Source organism: Cicer arietinum, chromosome 3, assembly GCF_000331145.2.
Source record: "Cicer arietinum cultivar CDC Frontier isolate Library 1 chromosome 3, Cicar.CDCFrontier_v2.0, whole genome shotgun sequence".
NCBI classification, from domain to species: Eukaryota; Viridiplantae; Streptophyta; class Magnoliopsida; order Fabales; family Fabaceae; genus Cicer; species Cicer arietinum.
Genome location: NC_021162.2, coordinates 75,666,717 through 75,689,560, shown reverse-complemented (window position 1 = coordinate 75,689,560; position 22,844 = coordinate 75,666,717). Strand labels below are relative to the sequence as shown.

General features: G+C 32.1%; 3 protein-coding genes across 3 annotated transcripts; 2 read left to right on the top strand and 1 right to left on the bottom strand.

Annotated features, from left to right (window-relative positions):
• Positions 1 to 842: 842 nt before the first annotated feature.
• LOC101511209 (protein PHR1-LIKE 1-like) lies at positions 843 to 6,431 on the bottom strand. The gene is made up of 8 exons (XM_004494675.4): positions 6,088 to 6,431; positions 4,238 to 4,823; positions 3,413 to 3,581; positions 3,251 to 3,327; positions 3,103 to 3,145; positions 1,878 to 1,935; positions 1,662 to 1,731; positions 843 to 1,461 (listed from the first exon to the last, which is right to left on the bottom strand). Exons 2-8 carry the CDS (start codon positions 4,784 to 4,786, stop codon positions 1,105 to 1,107), a joined length of 1,323 nt encoding a protein of 440 aa, XP_004494732.1. The 5' UTR covers positions 4,787 to 4,823; positions 6,088 to 6,431; the 3' UTR covers positions 843 to 1,104.
• A 2,798-nt stretch (positions 6,432 to 9,229) lies between these two features.
• On the top strand, positions 9,230 to 11,117 carry LOC101510684 (peroxygenase 2-like). Its single transcript, XM_004494673.4, has 6 exons — positions 9,230 to 9,452; positions 9,871 to 10,020; positions 10,106 to 10,191; positions 10,283 to 10,377; positions 10,479 to 10,604; positions 10,723 to 11,117. Exons 1-6 carry the CDS (start codon positions 9,308 to 9,310, stop codon positions 10,874 to 10,876), a joined length of 756 nt encoding a protein of 251 aa, XP_004494730.1. The 5' UTR covers positions 9,230 to 9,307; the 3' UTR covers positions 10,877 to 11,117.
• Positions 11,118 to 13,274: 2,157 nt separating this feature from the next.
• Positions 13,275 to 14,991, top strand: LOC101508328 (uncharacterized). Its single transcript, XM_004494910.3, has one exon. The coding sequence runs from the start codon at positions 13,479 to 13,481 to the stop codon at positions 14,598 to 14,600; it is 1,122 nt and encodes a 373-aa protein (XP_004494967.1). The 5' UTR covers positions 13,275 to 13,478; the 3' UTR covers positions 14,601 to 14,991.
• The last annotated feature ends 7,853 nt before the right edge of the window (positions 14,992 to 22,844 follow it).

The following is a 22,844-nucleotide window of genomic DNA, read 5'->3' as shown; positions in this document are numbered from 1 at the left end:
ATTTGGTTATTTGATAACGAAATGAAACATAAAAAGTAGAATTTTATCTCATACCTTAAATTGGAGGAAAAAAAAATGAAGGAAGATTATGAAATAGGATGAAATGGATTTCATCATATCCCACTTCACTCCACTTTTTTTTTTTCAAATACAGAAAATGAAATCTCATTAGTTATCACTTCATTTCACCATATTTCATCAATTCAAACAAGTCTAAATCACTCTCTTCTATGATGAAAAAGAAAGAGAGGCGGAGAAAAAAGACTTTGCGGCTAGGTTAACAAGAGGAAACAACAATAAACATTTTCCAAATGAAACTGTTTAAACATTTTATTTTGGATAATTAAATCATTTCACAACAATGTTATCTTTCTTTACCAAACAACTAAAATATTATCTTGCCTACGATTCAATTTTTTTGGTTATGTATCTTTTCGTTTACTTTATTTCTTTGTATTTTCTTTCGTCAACCAAACATAGTGTTAAAAGCCAATAATGTTTTGATATTGAGAGTCACCTATGATAGGAGAGGCTATCGACTAAATCACTAGACAATAGATTTATGTTTCTATGAAATGAGGGATTTTGATTCTCAACTTTTGCAACTTTAAAAGTAGAGTAACTTTAACTAAGATAGAGTAATGTTTAAAATGAAGACAAAATCAGAAGAGAGAAAAGGAGATAAAAAGAAAGGTAGAAAAAAAAGTAGACAAGCCAAATTTAGAGAATTATTTGTCAGGAGCATGCAATGAAAACAAGATAAATTTTCATATAGTACTAGTGACAACCTGAAAACATTAAAAAGAAAGAAAAATCACGAAACCCTCAAGTACTACAGTAGATAACATGATCAACTTGGCTGCCAGTTAACCTTATAAAACATAAAAACCAATTTAGTTGAAATAGTTCTTGGATCCAATAATATATCTACAAGTTCCATGGAGTCCAAACATGTCAAAGAATATAAAACAAATCTTGGGAGTGAAATTAACTTCACCCCCCAAAAAATTAAATTTGAGTCATAGCTGCTGGCTACTGTTAAAGTTGAGTTTATCATTATGATAAGCAGAAAGCAAAATTCGAGCATGTTATCTCCAGAAGTTGTCATTGAATCTTCGCCCGTTTCGTGGGGGGTATGGCAGAAAACTGATCATCTACCCTCTCATGTTCATTTGTAACTTCAGCTTCATCTACCATTAGGTTTCTGCTTGCATTTTCAAAACTTTCTTCAGGTATGGCTTTTGAAATGTCAGTATTACATCTTAATTTGTCGCCTTCATCATTTGAAGTTTTTGAATTGTTTGCTGGAGAAGAAGGTAGCCCCGTGTCCAAGAGTGTGGCAGAAGGCGCGTTTGAAGGGGATAATGAGCCCTTGTTGTCACCCATTTGTTTCTGTTTCTCAAACATCATCTGAAGATGTTTTCCTTGGGTTTCAATTTGAATCTGTAACTTCCTTTGAATCTGTATAACAGTTATAATATCAATAGATGACCCAAAAAAGAGTGATTAAAAAATAAAACTTACACTAAATGAGAGGGATATTTTAGGAATGACAGCATTAAAAAAAAAGTAAAAGTAGTTAAGTTTGTTTCTATTTAAGACGACAAATATGAATACTTTTTTGCTTATATTCGAGACAGGAGAGAGTACTAATAATGTACCTCAAGTTGTTCGTGAAGCCGCTTTTGGAGTTCCATCTGCAACCGTAGTGCTTCAGTGATTCCCTTACTCCTGCAACCATAATTCAAGGCAAGTTTATGAGCATTATTGTTCATTTCAATGTGAAAAAAACAAATCTTATAGAACAACGTCTACAACGTTAATGTGAACACTAAGTACCATCTCAAAACCTAAAGGAAGTTAAAGAAATGACTCACGTTTTCAAGTCTAGAGATTTCACGTCTTCAATCGAATTCATTTTTTTCTCAGAAGTTCCTGCAGGTAGAGAAAAAGATTTCATTCACCATTCACATTTATACTCTCATTTTGACAAAATTTGAAAGTAATTTCTGTGTTTTTCAAATATTGTTCAATTGTAACAAAATAGGACGAAAAAGAAAACATTCTACACTTCTCTTTGTACAACAGAAAAAAAGATAAAATTTTGAACTTTTAAATAAAGAATCAATTGAGTTTTTGCTTCTAGATTTTTCTTTCTTCCCTACTTTTCCTTTTTCATTTTCACTTCAACAAATAAGAGATTTTTCCCTATAAAGAATTAAAGAATTAAAACAGAAGAACGCTTACAAAAAAGGCAATTGAAATTGAAATAAAATATCTTTCTCGAAACTATAGGCAGTTATGAAGCCATAAAAATAAAATAAAAAATACTTGGTTGCTAAACCTGTTCTATGAACAAAAGAGATACAGTTCTGCATACCTTCTTCTGATGACTCAGGTTTGTATCTGGCAGTTCTATACTTCTGAAATTAAAAGAACAAGTAATTTGCAAACAATGTTAGATTAAATAAATCGACATACACATCACTAACAAGCTATTTAAGAGGATGAAAAAGTAAAAGATGTACCTGCAGGTGGCTTTTTACATGGTAAATAGTAAGGCCCTCAACTTTCATCAGATTTAAGACACCTTTTGGAGTAGCCTCTGCATGTTAATAACATCATGAGATGACAAGAATCATTCAAGAGAGAAAGTCAAGAAGGATGAGATTATGAAAAATTAAACATACTCTCACTACCACCAAGCTGGTTGACTGCTTCCAAGTAATTTCTGTGTTTTTCAAATATTGTTCAATTGTAACAAAATAGGACGAAAAAGAAAACATTCTACACTTCTCTTTGTACAACAGAAAAAAAGATAAAATTTTGAACTTTTAAATAAAGAATCAATTGAGTTTTTGCTTCTAGATTTTTCTTTCTTCCCTACTTTTCCTTTTTCATTTTCACTTCAACAAATAAGAGATTTTTCCCTATAAAGAATTAAAGAATTAAAACAGAAGAACGCTTACAAAAAAGGCAATTGAAATTGAAATAAAATATCTTTCTCGAAACTATAGGCAGTTATGAAGCCATAAAAATAAAATAAAAAATACTTGGTTGCTAAACCTGTTCTATGAACAAAAGAGATACAGTTCTGCATACCTTCTTCTGATGACTCAGGTTTGTATCTGGCAGTTCTATACTTCTGAAATTAAAAGAACAAGTAATTTGCAAACAATGTTAGATTAAATAAATCGACATACACATCACTAACAAGCTATTTAAGAGGATGAAAAAGTAAAAGATGTACCTGCAGGTGGCTTTTTACATGGTAAATAGTAAGGCCCTCAACTTTCATCAGATTTAAGACACCTTTTGGAGTAGCCTCTGCATGTTAATAACATCATGAGATGACAAGAATCATTCAAGAGAGAAAGTCAAGAAGGATGAGATTATGAAAAATTAAACATACTCTCACTACCACCAAGCTGGTTGACTGCTTCCACAAATGCCTCGTGAAGTTCAGGACTCCAACGCATTCTAGGCTTAGTTTGAGGTGCAGTCGATGCTGAAGCAGAATTACAAAGACCGTTGACTTCTCCAGATGGTATATGCTGCTGCTTCGGGGAAACCTGATTTGCCTGCATCAAAAGATAGAATATATTTCTGCAACTTGTACAGTAAAAATAGATGAGTAAATAAATAAAGGAAACTATGAGAAATGTCAATGTACACAATAAAAATAGAATTTAAACTGTTAGCAGCCGCAAACAGTGTCAATTACAGATCACGGAAAATAGTAGTTTTAGTTTGTTCACGTTATGCACTATGGCCACTATAGCTTTATTTGACAACACTTTGTAATAAATAGCATATCATGAAACAATAGCGGCTTGTTCAATTTCCACTACGTTACAAATAGCGCCACTAAAATATGACAACATTGGAACGAACTATATACACAAACTCACATACAAGTGGTGACAAATTCAATTAATAATAGAACTGAGCATCCAAATGCGACACGCGGAAAGGTGGATAAAAAGGAAAGCCTAGCGAGGAGGGCTGCCTTTTTTAATATTATAATGTTCATAAATATGGAGATTTGTACACATTATTTAGTCACTTATGATGTACAAGATAAACAGGTCAAAATTGACTTAATTTTCATGTGATGGATCTTAGACCGCACAAAGAGAAGAAATATCTGAGAATGAATCTAGTTGTTCTGGTAACTTCTTCAAAGGTAAGAACAATAATTGCAGTATTATTCAAAAAATTAGATAGAGAAACAAACCTTTGGTGTTGGTTCTGCAACATTGTCATCGTCATCAAGAAGCTGATTCCAATTTGGATGAAGAGAATCATCAATTGTCATTAGCTGTTCAACCCACTCCCCGAAATCAGATTTTTTGGCATTGTCGTCATTCATGTAGCCAGCAATGTTTTCCACCTGATCATGCTGGACAGAAAACATTTCAGGAAAACTAAGAATGTCCTCCATTGGATCTGGTCCCCAGGAAATATCGCCATTTTCTTGAGGGAGGGAAGTGAATGTTGTCGAATGGATTTCCGAAGACGTACTGTCACCTAATGTCTGAGAAGCAAAGGAAGAATCTTGATATCGCCTATCATGCTGCGAAACAGAGGAAAAAGGGATGCTGCCAGGACATTCAGCATTTGACAACAACACCGGTCCAACACTTCTGATCGGACTTGATGATGTTGCTTGCAGTGAGGCAGGATTTGCAGTCAAACCCCTGATCGGTGAACACTGAAGAGAATCAGGGGGCTTCAAATACTTGCTTTCCATAAGAGTGGGAAGAACAGGTGAAGATGAAGGCATAGCTCTCGAGTCTTCAAGTGAATCAGCTTTTTCTGTCCTGATTTCGATACCAAAAGCAGGTTTGTGTGTCAGCTAATCATTGCTAATAAAAAATAATCTTAACCAGCAACAAACCGAATGAAATATACAATTCAGTAAGCTAATCTTGTTTTAAAATACCTCACTGGTAAAAATTATAAGCTTGCTGTTCATCTGAGAAATGAATAGTTTGTGTCATAAATGCACTAGAAAACAGATAGAAGTAATGTGACAATGTATTCCAATACTCAAAGAATGCATCACAATTTCCACATATATCCTTGAAAAAATGGGAAAATATTTTAAATTAAGAAAGAGTTTAAAAATGTAACTAGAAATTAGAACCGCAGTTTCTACAACTTCGGTGGAGAACAAAAGGAAAATCCAGCCGCTTTACATAATATGTACATCATTATTATAGCCTTGAACCTTACTTTTAAGACTAAGGGGAATTGCATTTGCAGGTTAAAATCACCGAGGTAAATACAAAATAGGATGAAATAAGAATCTGAGCATACAGCACAAGTCAGTCCTATAACCCTGATAAAGCAGGTATCAGATCATCAATAATCACACAATAAGGATGAAACCGAAAAATACCCACATTAAGGCTTAAAAAAGTCCACTACCGCGATTTGGGTCAGACATCAAGCTTTTTGATGTCTCCAAATCTCCATGACCGTCTGCAATTGAGACTGTATCAACAGCATTTTACCACGATTTTCTACAATATCAAAGATCGTTATGCAACTGGACCACAATCACGATTTTAAACCTTTATCCAGACCTAAGAATTTTCTGGGATTTTATCCATAATTCTCAACCTATGAACTAACACATATACAACCAAGTGGTTGAGCTCAAATAGTTCGGAAGAATCCGAGTTTGAATCCTAGTTTGAACAATTCTTGATCGGACTTTACTTACTGTTCGAACTCCTTACTAAGGCCCCATTCCACTGGAAGCCAAAGGATTAAAAAAAAAAAAACAAAGAACTAACATATATACATGCCTATTAAATTATAAGTCGATATTGATATTGAAAACCAAGGCACGCAAAAACCATATCAGAAAATACTACGAATATCTGAACAGTGCTTAATCGTTGATTGAGGCCACCCAATCAAAAACAAACTACCAGCTTGAAATAAAAATTATAACCCAACAAGAAGAAAAAAAATGAAAATCTGAATTAATAATCTAAGTATATCTGAAAATGTAGTAAAGTAAAAAAAAAAAAATAAAAAGAAAAAGATGAAGTGAGAAACAGAACATTAACATACCTATAAACTGATGATTGGTCTGGAATTGGGAAAAACCGGTAACGGAATCTAAAAAGTGGGAATCAAAACAGTTGACAGAATGATGAATTGGAGAGAAGAAGAGGAATTGTAGGTACTAATGTGGTTTGTCGTGTTTAACTAAAACAAACAAAACCAAACTCTGTCTCTGCCATAATCATAGGCCTATGATTCTGATGATTATATTAGGATTAGGATTAGGATTAAGCTTTTGTTATTGAACACACAAGCGCAACATAAACGCAATCTTGCGGCTCGCACGTGTGGATGACGTCCATTCTGGGCCGTGTGATTTTCCGCTACATTTCTTGTGATGGTTTTTCGCTGTGATTTGTTTTGTAGTTGTCATCTACGACAAGTTGTTGACTTTAACAAGGAAATTAATATACCAAATTATTTTATTTTATTTTATTTGTTATATTTTAGGTATGAAAAATAAGTTTATGACTTAGTAATTAAAAAATATGTATGTTGTTATCTATAAAGGGAAGTTGACTGGTACTATGTATCTCAGTACCTCGTAATTGATTATTGTTAAGTTAATTGAAATGTTGAGTAAAATTAATAATTTAATTAGTTTAATATAAAATTAAATAAAAATGATTAAAATATTTAAATAATAGTAATTTGAAATCTAGTTTTTATTTATTTAAATTTTATTGATTTAATTTTTATTTTAAATTAAAATAAATTATTTATTTATTAATCAGATATATTGTTTATTTATTTATCTAGTTTATTTATTTTAAATTATTTACTTTAAATTATTATTTTGTTAAAATTATTTTAAATCATATAAACTATTTATAAATAAAATATTTTAAAAAATTATAATAAATTAATTATAAAAAAATAATTTAGTTAATATTTTTATTGAATGTTAGTTTCATATATTTATGAAAATATTCTAAAATTTAATATGACGAAGCAGGATAATATTCTAATACCCTCCAAAAAAAATCTTACATTTATAAATTAAAATTAAGAGTAATTTATAAATATCTACTTACAGTCTTCGATCCATCCATCAAAGCTGTATTTCACAAAAGATGAAATTACAATAATTTACAATATCTAAAACGGACAATATATATGTTGAAAAAAAGTAGTCATACAGATTTGAAATCATAACATATATAATTAATTAAAAAATAATTCTAACAAAGCGATACTATAAATTAATCAGTGACGATCTTGTAATTTTCTTTAAAACAATCCTTAATATTATTTAAAGTTTAAAGTAAAGTGTTTGTTGGCTGGTAGAGAGTGTGAAAGGGTGGTAAGTGGCAAAGTAGTGAGTGAGAAAGTGAAACTGGAGGGACGTCCAAATGGTCCAAAGTCCAAACATTATTGTCACTATCAAATTCCTTTTGGGCAGCTGAATTCATGGTGGCATTTCATTCGTTGCTACTTGCTGGCTGCCCACTGGAAAATCAACGGAAGATATTTATTTATGCTTCAATAATCAGTGCAGCAACTAGCACCTTTTTACCTTTTTTCTTTTTCATCTCAATTCCTAGCTAGTACTATTATTTTTAGTGTATTCTTAGATGTACGGAGAGTTTTCCAAAATCACGATTAGCTAATGTTACTTTAGTGAAATCTACAATTTAATTAGCTTAAGCTAATAAAATCAGTGTTATTTACTGCAATTTTAAATATATTTTATATTACTTGTTTTTGAGGAAAATATAATTTGTCAATGGAGAAATTTTATTATTTATGCAATCAATTTTCATTGAAATTGACGTGTATCTATCTCCTAATGCTACCAAAGAGAAACTGGGGCCATTCTCTTGTACATATGTTTATGTTTATAGGGTGGCTAACCAAGTGACTGACCATATGACAAATTTTGGTTTGTCTTGGATAGTAGTTGACTAGTTGTAGTATTGTGAAGTTGTTCCTTCGTTTTTAGCTTTATTGTTTACTAGGACGAGATAGATATTTTCTTAACAATATTGGAGGTCATAAGAAATCTAGAAGCCTAGTTTTATTAAAAGTAGGATTTATACATACTACGTTAGTAATATTTATATAAAACATGTTTAATTGAATTTTTTGTCTTTTATTTTCAACAATTCGTAAAATTGATTATTCTATTTTAAAATTTAATTATTTTTATTTATTTTTCATATTTTCTTATAAAAAAACAGTAGTATAACATATTTTTACACAATGTGACAAATAATAAGATGATATTGAATGATTAACACATATGAATTGTTATAAAATCTTTTAAAAATCCAATTTATCAAAATTATTTATTTTTATAATTTAATTAATAATATATAAATAATTAATTAATTTAGATGATTCTAAATCATGAAGTCATATGTCACATTATTTATAATATTTCTAACTAATATTTTTTCGTTAAAAAATATAAGAGATTGGACAAAACGGCTGAATTTTTAAAATATGAGACTAATTATGCAAATTAATAAAAATAAATTATTAAAATTACAATTAAACTTATCAATAACTATGTAAAACCTAAAATTATGAACAAAGTAAGTGAACACGCACGATTGATTTTAATTTTATTTTGTTGCAGATAACTTATCCACAATTTAATGTATATAATTTTAAAGTTTAATTATCACGTCAATGTAATTTTTACACATTACAATAATTCATAGACACGAATTTAGAGATAGTGATGTTAACAATTAAATATCTTTGATAGCTTAACTGTTATAATTAATTAATAGTATAAAAATGTTTTACATCAATCATGTATATAAATTAAATCCATAATCTTAAAATCCGATGTATCAATTTTTTAATTTTTGTTTATCTTTAAAATATCTTATTTTTATCTCAAAACTTTATTATTTTAAAAAACCAATATACAAATGTTTTTCTTTTTGTACCCTAAAAATATACATTAGTTTATTTTTGAAAGGATAAAAAAAACATTAAACTTCTTTCAATATATATGTCCAAAGTTAAAACAACATGGACCTATGTTCTTTGTCATGCGAACCAATTAATTTGTGTCCACTGTTATCAAGACACGTGTACAAGAAGGTGTGGACGTATGGGACCCAACGAAGCGAGTCGTTTGGAATTTGTTAGAGTCAGCTTCCCTATTATTGAGCATCTTTGCAAAATAACTATCATTGCCCACAAACAAAAGAAGTTATTATTACAACCAAAATAACTACTTGATCATTTCTCTAACACGAGAAAGTGAGTGATGGCGCCAGCAAAAGGAGCATCAAGTGAAGCCACTTCAAAAGTAGAAGCATCCAAGGATGCCTTGTCCACTGTGGCCCACAAGGCACCTATAACTGCCCAAAGGAAACTCCCAGAAGACTTGGATACCAAGCTCCCCAAAGCATGTCAGTAATACAGCATTAATCTACTTTTCTTATTCATTTATTTTTTCAAAATTACTATTTATATTTAACAAATGCACACTTCAATTTCAAATTGTAAATTGTCACTCATAATAGTTTTATGTATAAATCACATGTTCAATTAATTTATTAAATCATAAACTATAACGATAGACTACTTTAAATTGATATTTTACGATTTTAAAGAAATATATACCGGTTTGCAAAATTGAATGACTAATTTGACGTATTCTTACGATTTCAACGACGAACTTGTCTACTCCATCTTTTCTTTATTTTGTTTGCTTAATGGAAAAAGAGAGTAAAGATAAAGAATATGATATTAAAGACTCTAAATGAGGAAATTTTAATTGGGTTTGATGATTTTCATTATGGTTTGGGTATTTGATTTTGGTTCAAGATATGCCAAGAGCTCTGGTTGCTCCTGATACAGAGAACATGAGTGGAACATGGGGCCATAAGCATAATGACATGTCTGTGCTTCAGCAACATGCAGCCTTCTTCGACATTGACAATGATGGTATTATCTATCCATGGGAGACATTCAAAGGTACTCTTTGTCCAATGATTTTTTCATTCACATGATTAATTAATGTGAATGAATTACCTTTCATTGATGTTTTATAATTTTGCAGGATTTCGTGCACTTGGTTTCAATGTGGTTTCTTCCTTCATATTTACAATTATTCTTCATGCAGCTCTCAGTTATTCTACTCTTCCTGTGAGACATCTTTCTACTATAGCACCAATCACCATAAACTACTACAACATCTTATTACTTGTACTTACATTCTTTTGAATTTCTTCCACAGACATGGTTACCTTCACCTATGTTACCAATTCACATACAAAATATACACAGGGCTAAGCATGGAAGTGACTCAGGGAGCTATGACACAGAGGGAAGGTGAGTAAAATTAATTAACAAGATTGACATGTTGATGTTATAGCTTTTGTGATTGATAGTATTTAGTAACAACAAGTGCTTTTGCTAATACAATACTTCAGGTTCATCCCAGCAAATTTGGAAATAATGTTCAGTAAGTATGCTCATGAAGTGCCTGACAAATTGACATTCAGGGAGCTATGGCACATGACTCAAGCCAACAGTGTTGCATATGACTTCTTTGGATGGTCCTCTCTCTAATTCATCTTTCTACATATTTCATTAGCACTAATGTTTTAAAAAAACCTGTTAGATCTTTTAATCATAATTCAATTGAATTAATCTCTTTAAATCAATAATTTGCAGGGCTGCCAGCAAATTAGAGTGGGGAGTTTTGTATATTCTAGCCAAAGATGAACAAGGTTTTCTGTCAAAAGAAGCTGTGAGACGTTGTTTTGATGGAAGCTTATTTGAGTATTGTGCTAAAAGGCGCAAGGGTACAGTTGCAAAAATGGCTTGACAACATCTCCAGTAAATTTTCTTATCAATATTAAATGTTAGGAGGATAAGATTAATGTTCACCTTGATATGTAGATGACAGTGCTTCTAGCTGATTTATTTACCAGTTGAAAGAGCAAATAATTTAGCAAAGTGCCTTTCTTCTTTCTACCTTTATAGTTTATACAGTTGAAGCACCATATTTACTCAACCTATTGTAATCTAATTTTTTAATTTCAACAGTACTCCCTCAATTCCAGTTATGTGTTGTTTTCAAAACTCAATTTCAAAGTTGTATTAATTATTGTTTTGTTTAAATTATCTTTAACTATTTATTTTTAATAGAAAAATATATGGAATGAATAATAAATAGTTCAATATACCAAAAATCTTATCAATTGATATGTGTTTAGAAATCATAATTACAATTAATATTTATAGATTAAATATTAAAGTCTAAATCCTATAAATCATGCTTGCGACTAACTAAAGATCGTATTTTAACTGTCATGCAGACTATATTCACGTGATCATGTTGGGTATTGTTCGCCTAGTATTTCCATGTTGCAACCGACTCTATTTTTCACGTGCACTTTTTCCACTCTCCTCATTGAGGTTTCTCAAAAATTAATATCTCATGTTTGTCCTTTGTTTCGGTTCAGTCCAAAACAATATAAAAATGAGTTTCAAGGACTAAATTATTGGTTTGTACTATTTTTTTAATTGTCTTTGTCTTAGAGAAATTAAATACGACTTAGTATGATTGAATAAGACGATTCTATCGCCCTCAACTAAAATCTAATTTATGTTGAATTACCTCCGTTGCCTTTAATTCAATTTATATTACATTTAATTAATTGTGATTCTCGACTAACAACTTAAAATATTTTTTGCATAAATATCATAATAACAAAATATAAAACATATTTTTATACAAATAATAAAATTTTTATTGTAATTTAATTTTTTAAGATGCAAAATATTTTAATTTTTTCAATTGCTGTATCTTTTATATTTGATAAGCTTTTTTACCTGTGGCACTTAAATGAGTGGGGATAAATTGATTGTTTTCCACATCATCCCAAATATTGAGGTCTACTATCTCAATAAAAAAAATTGCATTCTTCTTTAAAAAAGCTGCATTCTTTCATTTCAATAAGTGTACCATTCACGATTTTAATATAGACTTTGTTCATAAATCGAGTGTACAACATAAAACAAATTGTTTGTAAAATCAAATTGTAACAAGAGTTCAACTCTCATGTCACTTGTTCAACATTAAAAGAGTTTAACATCTTTAAATATATATTTATTTCATAAACATCAATAAAGAAGGAAGCTTCAACCAAATAGTTTAGAGATTCAAACATTTATTATTTATAACACATTTGCATATCGATATTTCCTTTTCTTAGTCATTTGTGTTTTATTATTAATCATTAAATTGTATAAAAATGTTATTACAAAGACAATTAAAAAAAATATTTGATCAAATTAGATGTTCAAGGTTGATATAAATTCCCTCAAGAAAATAAGGTTGATATAAGGGAAGAAGATCCTAACTGATATAAATGTGCTATTGTTTTCAAATACAAGTCAAATCCTATTTAGTTTATTATTGAAGGGTTTCAAAACTTATTTTAATTTTTCTTGCTCCAAGTCAAATTATAAATATTATTTTATTTTAAATTCAGATTAAATTTTAATAGATTTGTACATAATAGAACACTTCAGTCACATATATTGTGGTTTGAGTTTAAGTTTAAAATATGGTAATTAAAACGTTATATATAAATTTCATCATAATTTATCAATTACGTTGACAATATATGATTTTGCATATGAGTGTGCATATTTATTTTTTATTTATGAAATGAGTGTGGATCCTTTAATTTAATATAATGTTTTTAATTAAAAAATAGTGATAATACAAGCTAAATAATTTTATATTGTTTTTCAATTCGAGAAATTTCAAACCCGATGCACCCAACGGAGTTGGCCGCGTGTTAAACAAAATGCTTGTTATACACTTGGATTTCTGCATGTCAACATCGTTGCAAAAACACCGTTGCAAATCCACATCTGCATTGTTTAGATGCGGTTAATTAATTTCAGAACACATGGCTAAGACCGTACATCGCATCATAATTTGTAATTAATATTTAATTAATTAAAATCATACTGTAAACTGAATAAACCTATACAAGAAAGTTCAGTTAAATTTGTTTTTCCCAACCCATGAAAGAGCAAAGACTATTATTATTGTTATAAAATTTTAAAGATACGCCATAAGTTTTAACTACTAACGCTCTATGTCGAAGTCATGACGCATGGTTCGCGCTGATGAGCCAAAAATAAATAAATAAATTGATGACATTTCCATCGCCATTCATTATGCTTACTTTCCATTTCCAATTTTCCAATATATAATAATTAAATAACTCATTTAAAAAAGTTGTAGAAGTAAAAAAATAGAAATCATAAAGAGATCGAGAGAGAGACTTTCATCAATTTGCCGCTTACGGCGGGGTTAGTGACGGCCAACCACCGTACATCCCATAAACGTAACGGCAAAAATTAAAAAAACATTAATTGCGTCATCATCATCAAACAACATCAAAACGATGTCGTATTTATCATCATCATCACCCTATCAACTCTTAGAAATCAGCATTATATCGGCTCAAGATTTACCCCCTGTTGCAAAGTCCATCAAAGCCTATGCAGTCGCATGGTTACATCCAGAACGAAAATTAGCCACACAGATTGATCAAGTGGGCCACACCAATCCTACGTGGAACGAAAAGTTCGTTTTTCGCGTCGACGATGAATTTCTCAATTCCGAAAATTCCGTTATTATGATCGATATTTACAACTCCACGTGGATCCGTGACGTTTTAATCGGAACCGTCGGTGTTCTCGTAGGAAACCTTCTCCCGCCGGGAACACGCACCGGTAACCGGAAACCTAAACTCCGTTTCGTTGCATTACAAATTCGTAAACCTTCCGGTCGTCCTCAAGGGATTCTTAACATCGGCGTTACGGTACTCGATAGCACGATGAGAAGCATGCCGTTGTATTCTGAACTAAGCACCTCAGCCGTTGGATATTCGGATCTAATGGATTCAAACAAGAAGAAAATTAGTAACGATAACAACAATGACAATTATTCAACTACGGATTCGAAGCTATTAACACTTCAACGTTGCCAGAGCGAGAAAAACGATTCAACGATCAATGATTACGTCTATCACGGTGCCGGAAAAAATGGATACGTTTACGAGGAATCGGAAGTGAGCGTGCCGTTACCGAGAAAAGGTGGAAATAATGAAGAGTCGCTGTGTTCCGACATCGGACCGTCGCCGTCGGTTGTGGCGGCGGCGATAGCAAAGGGATTGTATCCGATACCAGCGCCGCCGAGGACGATGGAGAGTTCGACTGTAGACGATTGGTCGGAGAGCAATTGTTCGGAAGGGATGAATACGAAGATTCAGAGGTGGAGGCATGAGTTGACGCCGGCGTATAATAAGGAAGAGTATGATGAGATAGAGAAGAGAGTGGGGGGGAAAACGCCGGGAAGGCCGGTGAGTAGGAAGGGGAAGTTGTTTTCGTGTTTCGGAACGGCGTTTGGGTGTGAATTTTCGATTAGTTGCGGCGGAGGTAATCAGAAAAAGAAGCGTGAAATTGGGAAGAGTCATCGTACTACTTCTGCTTCAGAACTCACTTATGATGAATCATTCATTTGATGAATGAGGGAAATTGAATTATTAGTTAAATTATGAATTGTGATGTTGTTGTTTGCTAGTTTTGGTGGATGTGGTCATGGAATAATGGTGTTGGAGACTTGCTTTGCTCTGTTTTTCTGCTAAATGTAATTAATATTATTGAGATACGTTCGTTATGCATGTATTAAGCAGAAGAAGGGAGGAAGAAAGGATTGTTCCGTGGAGTAGGATCCATGATATGCAAGGAATGTCATTCTCGATCGGAGTAGGGCTTGAGAGTATATCTCCTCTCAGCCACTTTTTTTTATTTTTTTATTTTTTTTATTTTTACAGTTTATTCGTTGAGAAAGTGTATATTGTCAATTCAGTGAAATTAATGACTTCACCATCAAACTGCTTTTTGTTTTCTTTACCTATATTCTTTTCATTTTTTCAGTTACTTTCTTAATAATTTAATTGTTGTTCTTCATTCATATATATTTATTTTTTCTCTATCATGCAAAGTACGGGATAGAGATACGATATTTTGTAAGAAATTAAGATATGAGTACGTCAATAAAAAGTATAATTTTTTTATATAATTTAATTACAAATTTAAATTATTTAATTTATAATACAAAATAATAATAAAAATTTCAAAAAATTATAAATTGTATTTGTTTACAACAACAAATTAATTCAAATACATAAATAATAATATAAAAAAAATTATTAGTATTTGGTACAAATATTTCATTATTTTAAAAATACCCATATTTATTTGACGATGATTTTCTTATATTCCATTTTTTAACATATATTTTCATGTAGAATAAAACATCAATTTATTCCATAAATTATGTGTATTTCTTTAATTTGTTCCTTAAACTATATAAATGATATAAATAGCCCTTAAACTATTTTAAATGTATCACGTGAGTGTTTCTACTTCCACTTTCTCATGTTTTTAACTCTGGAGAGATTCCATTGATTGATTCAAAATAATTTAAGAATTATTTATTATATTTTTATAGTTTAGAAATAAATTGAAGAAACAATAATAGTTTATTAACAAAATTAATGCTTTATTTTTCATATGTATGATAAATAATTATTCCACAGTAAAATAGTATAAGATATGTATTTAATATCGAAATTATTAAAACTAACATCACGTTTTGAGTTTGGATAAGATCTCATGATTATGTGTCTAAAACATGATATAGGAGGTTGTATTTTAAGATTAAAACTTGGTTTACCCATTTTGTTTTTTAAATAAATAAATGGATTAAAAAGCATTTCGTTAGCATCCTTTTTATTGTTGTTAACGCACGCGCTCTCGACTCGTTAATTTGCTTTCTCTTTGGATCGTTGCTCAATAAGACTACTTTATCTACTTTAAGTGACTTTGTAGAATTCAATTGCAATGGGAGAGTTGTGAACGAGTAACCTTCATTTCATTTTCTTCTGAGGTAATAACTCTATTTCACTTTGTTTCTTGAGTCGATCTCTATTTCTTATAATCAGAATTATTATTTGTATCCCGTTTTTATCGAGTTAAACTGCTACGAAACGAATGTATATTTAAAATGCATATTGTTTTAATTTCTAATTAGGCGCAATGGATTGGGCTTATGTTCATAAAACATGGGATAAGTGGGCTTCTCCCAACATTGGTTCTGGTGAGCAACATTTTTTTGTTCTAAGTCATGCAAATGTACATAAATAAATAAATGTACGTTAAGCTTTTATTAATATCCCTTTTTGAATTTATTTAATGATTTTTATAGATTGATGACAATTTATTTTTCTTTTCTGATCTTCATATTTTAGGTCATCCTTTAAAAGCTGCTTTGCTGATTAATTATGACCCAACTGGACCATCTCGCTTGTTATCTACCATGTAAGAACGAATATGATTTATCTTAATATCTTAACTTTATATTATTGTTTTCTGGTGTTTTATATATTTTTTAAAGTGAGAAATAGATTAAGATGTATTTCCTAGAGTCGGTATAATTGAAGCTTTTATCTTTTAATTTTGCCGAACTTGTCCTTCATCAATTAGCTTGTCATGATAATAATTTTTTCAATGATGTTGGATTTTGATCCTTTGATTCCTAATTTTGACATAATTAAATTCAACAATGTTCATACAATGCATGATAAATCTAATATTTGAATTGAGCAAGATTTCAGGAACCATAATCAAACCCTACACACTTGGATCAAATTGCTTGGAACACAAGAAATCAACAAAAGTTGAATTCTGAATATGTAAATCAATTGGGAAATCGATTTCATAACAAGGGTGTAAGGAAATCTTAAGTGTTTGTAAATGTGCAATCGATTAGGCAATCGATTAGATTAATTAAAAATGAAAAATGCACAAGTCAGTAGCCTCTGATTTGGAGGAAATCGATTGGTAAATCGATTGAACATTTCACAAATCAAACCTGATGGTAACACATCGATTGGTAAATCGATTGAATGAGTCACAGTGGCACTCCAGTGCTGAGGGAATCGATTGGCAAATCGATTGACAAAGTATCATTTGAAAAATGACCTCACCTGTGACAAATACAATCGATTGGACAATCAATTGTTAACACTTTCAATTTTGATAAAGTTTGGTTGCAATCGATTGGGAAATCGATTGAACTAAACACCAGGTAAAAACTTTTCAGGAACATGCCACCAAAGCGATTGACAAGTCGATTGATATTAAAAATTTTGATAAAGTTTGGTTGCAATCGATTGGGAAATCGATTGAACTAAACACCAGGTAAAAACTTTTCAGGAACATGCCACCAAAGCGATTGACAAGTCGATTGATATTAAATAGCTGAGCCACTGTTTTGAAAACAATCGATTGGCAAATCGATTGATATTAAAACTGAATCACTATTTTGAATCACATCGATTGACAAATCGATTGACATCAAAAACCTGAGCCACTGTTTTGAAAACAATCGATTGGCAAATCGATTGAAATAAACTTGTTGAAAACACAGTGAACTCTGAAGTTTGGCAAATCGATTGAGTAATCGATTGAAAATAGTTTTATTAAAACAGTTTCCCAGAAATCGATTAGGCAATCGATTTATACAGGTCTGGACATGTTCTGCTGAAAAGTGTTGTTTTAAAGAATCGATTGGTAAATCGATTAGCTTGTATAGTTTCAAGATTAAAGAAAACCAAGATCGCGATAATCGATTGGCAAATCGATTTAGCTCATTTTATAACTTTACAAAATCGATTGGGAAATCGATTTCGTAAGTGGTTTTTCAGAAACTATATAAGATGTCTTTCAATCTTTATTCTCATAACTTCTAAGAACTTTTACATAACTTTTTCATAACTTTCATAATTTCTCTTATGCTCTCAAAAACGGTTCATGGCAACAAACTAACAACTTCATAATTGTGATTACAGATCTCAATACAGTTTGTTGACAATCTAAGAGAAATGATAATGTGCTCAAGAACAATCCATGAATATCCAGATTTGTGAAGAGCAACATTCATAAAGATTGAAGACCCTTTTGTTTTACAATCTTTATTCTTTCTGTAATAAAACTTTGAACGAAATAGAACGCAAGAAAAGCCAGCTCGAAACTGGTGGCTACTTTCTTGGTTGAGAGGATTCAACAAGAAAGAGTCGCACTTTGATTCTGTGATAGGCTGCTGAGTGTCTTCAAGGATCAGAGGGTATTCAATAGGAAAGATATAATTAGAGATTGATAGGTTTCAGGGAGGAAACTGGAAAATCTTTGTAATTGATTCTTTCTATTGAAGGAGAAGAAAATCTGAAATCCGATTGGATTTTCAGGACTGGACGTAGGTTGTTGTGGAACAACCGAACCAGGATAAATCTCTGTGTCTTCTTCTCTAACTCTCTCTCTTTAATTTTCTATATTGCTAACTTTGCATGCCTCAAAATTTAATTTCCGCTGTGCGCTTGATACTGATTAATTTGGTAACGAAAACTGATATATTTTCTTTATTGCGAGGTCACTGATACCAACAATTGGTATCAGAGCCAACTTCTTGAGAGGTAAAACTTATAAGAAGATGGCCTCAACTGACGTTCTGGGAGAAGGCGCTTCGTTAGCTCGACCACCAGCTTTCAACGGTACAGCCTACATGTACTGGAAGCAAAGAATGCTCATATTTCTGGAAGCAAGTGGCATAGATATCCTTGATGCTGTTGAAAACGGTCCGTACATTCCCAAGATTGCAGGAACTGACAACTCAATGATTATCAAGCCTAGAGCCGACTGGTCAGATGATGACAAGAAGAAGGTTGGTTTCAATGCGAAGGCTAAGAACATCATCACGTCCGCCCTATGTGCAGAAGAGTTCTTTAGAGTGTCCAATTGCAAGTCAGCAAAAGAGATGTGGGACATCCTCCAAGAAACTCACGAAGGTACTACTGATGTTAAGAGAGCTCGTGTGAATACGCTCATGCACGAATATGAATTATTTAGCATGAAGAAAGAAGAGTCAATCAGCGATTTGCAAACCAGATTCACACACATAGTCAACAACCTGCATGCACTAGGAAAAGATGTGGATAATGAACAGCAGATTGGAAAGATCATGAGATGTTTAACCAGAGAATGGCAGCCCAAAATTACCGCAATAGCTGAGTCTAAGGATCTAGCAAAGATAACGACAGCAACATTATTTGGTAAATTGAGGGAACATGAAATGGAATTACAACGACTGGATGAATCAGAAATTGAAAGTAGGAAAAAGAAAGATTTATCTCTGAAGGTTCAAGCAAAGCAATCTAAACCTGAATCAAATAGCTACTCAGATGGATCCAGTAGTGAAAATGAAGAACCAGAAATCGAATCACTTGTCAAGAAATTTAAGAAGTTTCTGAAGAAGAAAGATAACAAATTCAGAAAACCATCCAGCTCTAAGACTAGTGACATCAAGACAGTTACATGCTACGAATGTGGTAAGATTGGTCACACAAAGTCGGAATGCTACAAACTGAAGAACAAGAATAGAGCTCACAAAGCCAAAAGAGCATATATTGCATGGAGTGACAACGATAACGATGAGTCCTCTGCCTCTTCGGATGAAGAAAAAGTGAATTTATGTCTCATGGCTCACACTAATTCAGAATCTGACAGTGAGGTTAGTTCGCAATTTAATCCAACATATGATGAGCTTCAAGAAGCTTTCAATGAATTGCATGATGATTATGTGAACTCCATAAAACAGTTGTTAAGCACAAAGAAAATGCTTGAACAAATGAATGTTGAACACAAAGAAATTGAAAATTTATGTGAACAACTGAAAAAGGATTCACAAGAAAAATCTGCAAAGTGCATTGAACTTGAAGATACTATTGCATCATTAAAATCTGATTTATTAAATTTTGCAAATAGTAAAGATAAGCTAAATGTCATACTTAGCAATCAAAGACATGTTTATGAAAAATCTGGTTTAGGATATACACCAAATATGCATGTCAAAAGAAAAAATAAAAACAGATCTGGTATTGGTTATATGCAAACCAGAAATGTCAAACATGGTCAAAAATCTTTTATTGCTAAGAATATGTATGATATCTTTACTAAGCCAAATCACCATTCATCCTTTGATGGCAAATGTCATTTCTGTTGTAGAAAGGGACATTTTGTGTCTAACTGCAAATTTAAAAAATTAGCCAATCAAGGATGGAAGCAAGTTTGGATAGCAAAAGAATCTGTGTTTAAGACTGACCCCCCAGGACCCAATCTGAATTGGGTACCTAGATCCAAAAATTAATTATGTTTTTGCAGGTGTACTTGACATCCACCAAGCAAGATTGATATTTGAAAGTGGATGCTCAAGACACGTGAAATGAGACAAGTATGAGAATCTTGTCTTTAACATTAAATGAAGATTAAATGAAGAAAGATTGGTCAACATAGTTGTGTTGATGACAGAGAAAAAGAGTCAATGGCAGTTAATCAGAAGTTTTGTTTGGGATTAAATCGATTGAGTAATCGATTTCGAGTTTGCTCTTTGTTTGTTTAAAGAATCGATTTGGGAATCGATTTGGTTAGCCCAGACTTCAGATTTTGTGGAAAATATTTTGTAAAAATCCCGAGCATCGATTGATTAAGTGTTCAGTATTTGACTTTTGGGACAATCGATTTGGACATCGATTAAGTAACACGGCAAATCGATTTGGGAATCGATTAGGAAAATGACCGTTGCGTACTTTTTTACTAGCCGTTGGACATCATTATTACACAGGAGAGTGTTCAACAAGAAAGAGTCGCACTGTGATTCTGTGATAGGTTGACGAGTATCTACAAGGATCAGAGGGTATTCAATAGGAAAGATATAATTAGAGATTGATAGGTTTCAGGGAGGAAACTGGACAATCTGTAATTGATTCTTTCTATTGAAGGAGAAGAAAATCTGAAATCCGATTGGATTTTCAGGACTGGACGTAGGTTGTTGTGGAACAACCGAACCAGGATAAATCTCTGTGTTTTCTTCTCTAACTCTCTCTCTTTAATTTTCTATATTGCTAACTTTGCATGCCTCAAAATTTAAATTCCGCTGTGCACTTGATACTGATTAATTTGGTAACGAAAACTGATATATTTTCTGTTATTTCGAGGTCAAGATACCAACAATTGGTATCAGAGCTAACTTCTTGAGAGGTAAAACTTATAAGAAGATGGCCTCAACTGACGTTCTGGGAGAAGGCGCTTCGTTAGCTCGACCACCAGCTTTCAACGGTACAGCCTACATGTACTGGAAGCAAAGAATGCTCATATTTCTGGAAGCAAGTGGCATAGATATCCTTGATGCTGTTGAAAACGGTCCGTACATTCCCAAGATTGCAGGAACTGACAACTCAATGATTATCAAGCCTAGAGCCGACTGGTCAGATGATGACAAGAAGAAGGTTGGTTTCAATGCGAAGGCTAAGAACATCATCACGTCCGCCCTATGTGCAGAAGAGTTCTTTAGAGTGTCCAATTGCAAGTCAGCAAAAGAGATGTGGGACATCCTCCAAGAAACTCACGAAGGTACTACTGATGTTAAGAGAGCTCGTGTGAATACGCTCATGCACGAATATGAATTATTTAGCATGAAGAAAGAAGAGTCAATCAGCGATTTGCAAACCAGATTCACACACATAGTCAACAACCTGCATGCACTAGGAAAAGATGTGGATAATGAACAGCAGATTGGAAAGATCATGAGATGTTTAACCAGAGAATGGCAGCCCAAGATTACCGCAATAGCTGAGTCTAAGGATCTAGCAAAGATAACGACAGCAACATTATTTGGTAAATTGAGGGAACATGAAATGGAATTACAACGACTGGATGAATCCGAAATGGAAAGCAGGAAAAAGAAAGGATTATGCTTGAAAGTACAAACCAAGCAATCTAAACCTGAATCCGATAGCTACTCAGATGGATCCAGCAGTGAAAAAGAAGAGACTGAAATCGAATCACTTGTCAAGAAATTTAAGAAGTTTCTGAAGAAGAAAGATAACAAATTCAGAAAACCATCCAGCTCTAAGACTAGTGACATCAAGACAGTTACATGCTACGAATGTGGTAAGATTGGTCACACAAAGTCGGAATGCTACAAACTGAAGAACAAGAATAGAGCTCACAAAGCCAAAAGAGCATATATTGCATGGAGTGACAACGATAACGATGAGTCCTCTGCCTCTTCGGATGAAGAAAAAGTGAATTTATGTCTCATGGCTCACACTAATTCAGAATCTGACAGTGAGGTTAGTTCGCAATTTAATCCAACATATGATGAGCTTCAAGAAGCTTTCAATGAATTGCATGATGATTATGTGAAATCCATAAAACAGTTGTTAAGCACAAAGAAAATGCTTGAACAAATGAATGTTGAACACAAAGAAATTGAAAATTTATGTGAACAACTGAAAAAGGATTCACAAGAAAAATCTGCAAAGTGCATTGAACTTGAAGATACTATTGCATCTTTAAAATCTGATTTATTAAATTTTGCAAATAGTAAAGATAAGCTGAATGTCATGCTTAGCAATCAAAGACATGTTTATGAAAAATCTGGTTTAGGATATACACCAAATATGCATGTCAAAAGAAAAAATAAAAACAGATCTGGTATTGGTTATATGCAAACCAGAAATGTCAAACATGGTCAAAAATCTTTTATTGCTAAGAATATGTATGATATCTTTACTAAGCCAAATCACCATTCATCCTTTGATGGCAAATGTCATTTCTGTTGTAGAAAGGGACATTTTGTGTCTAAC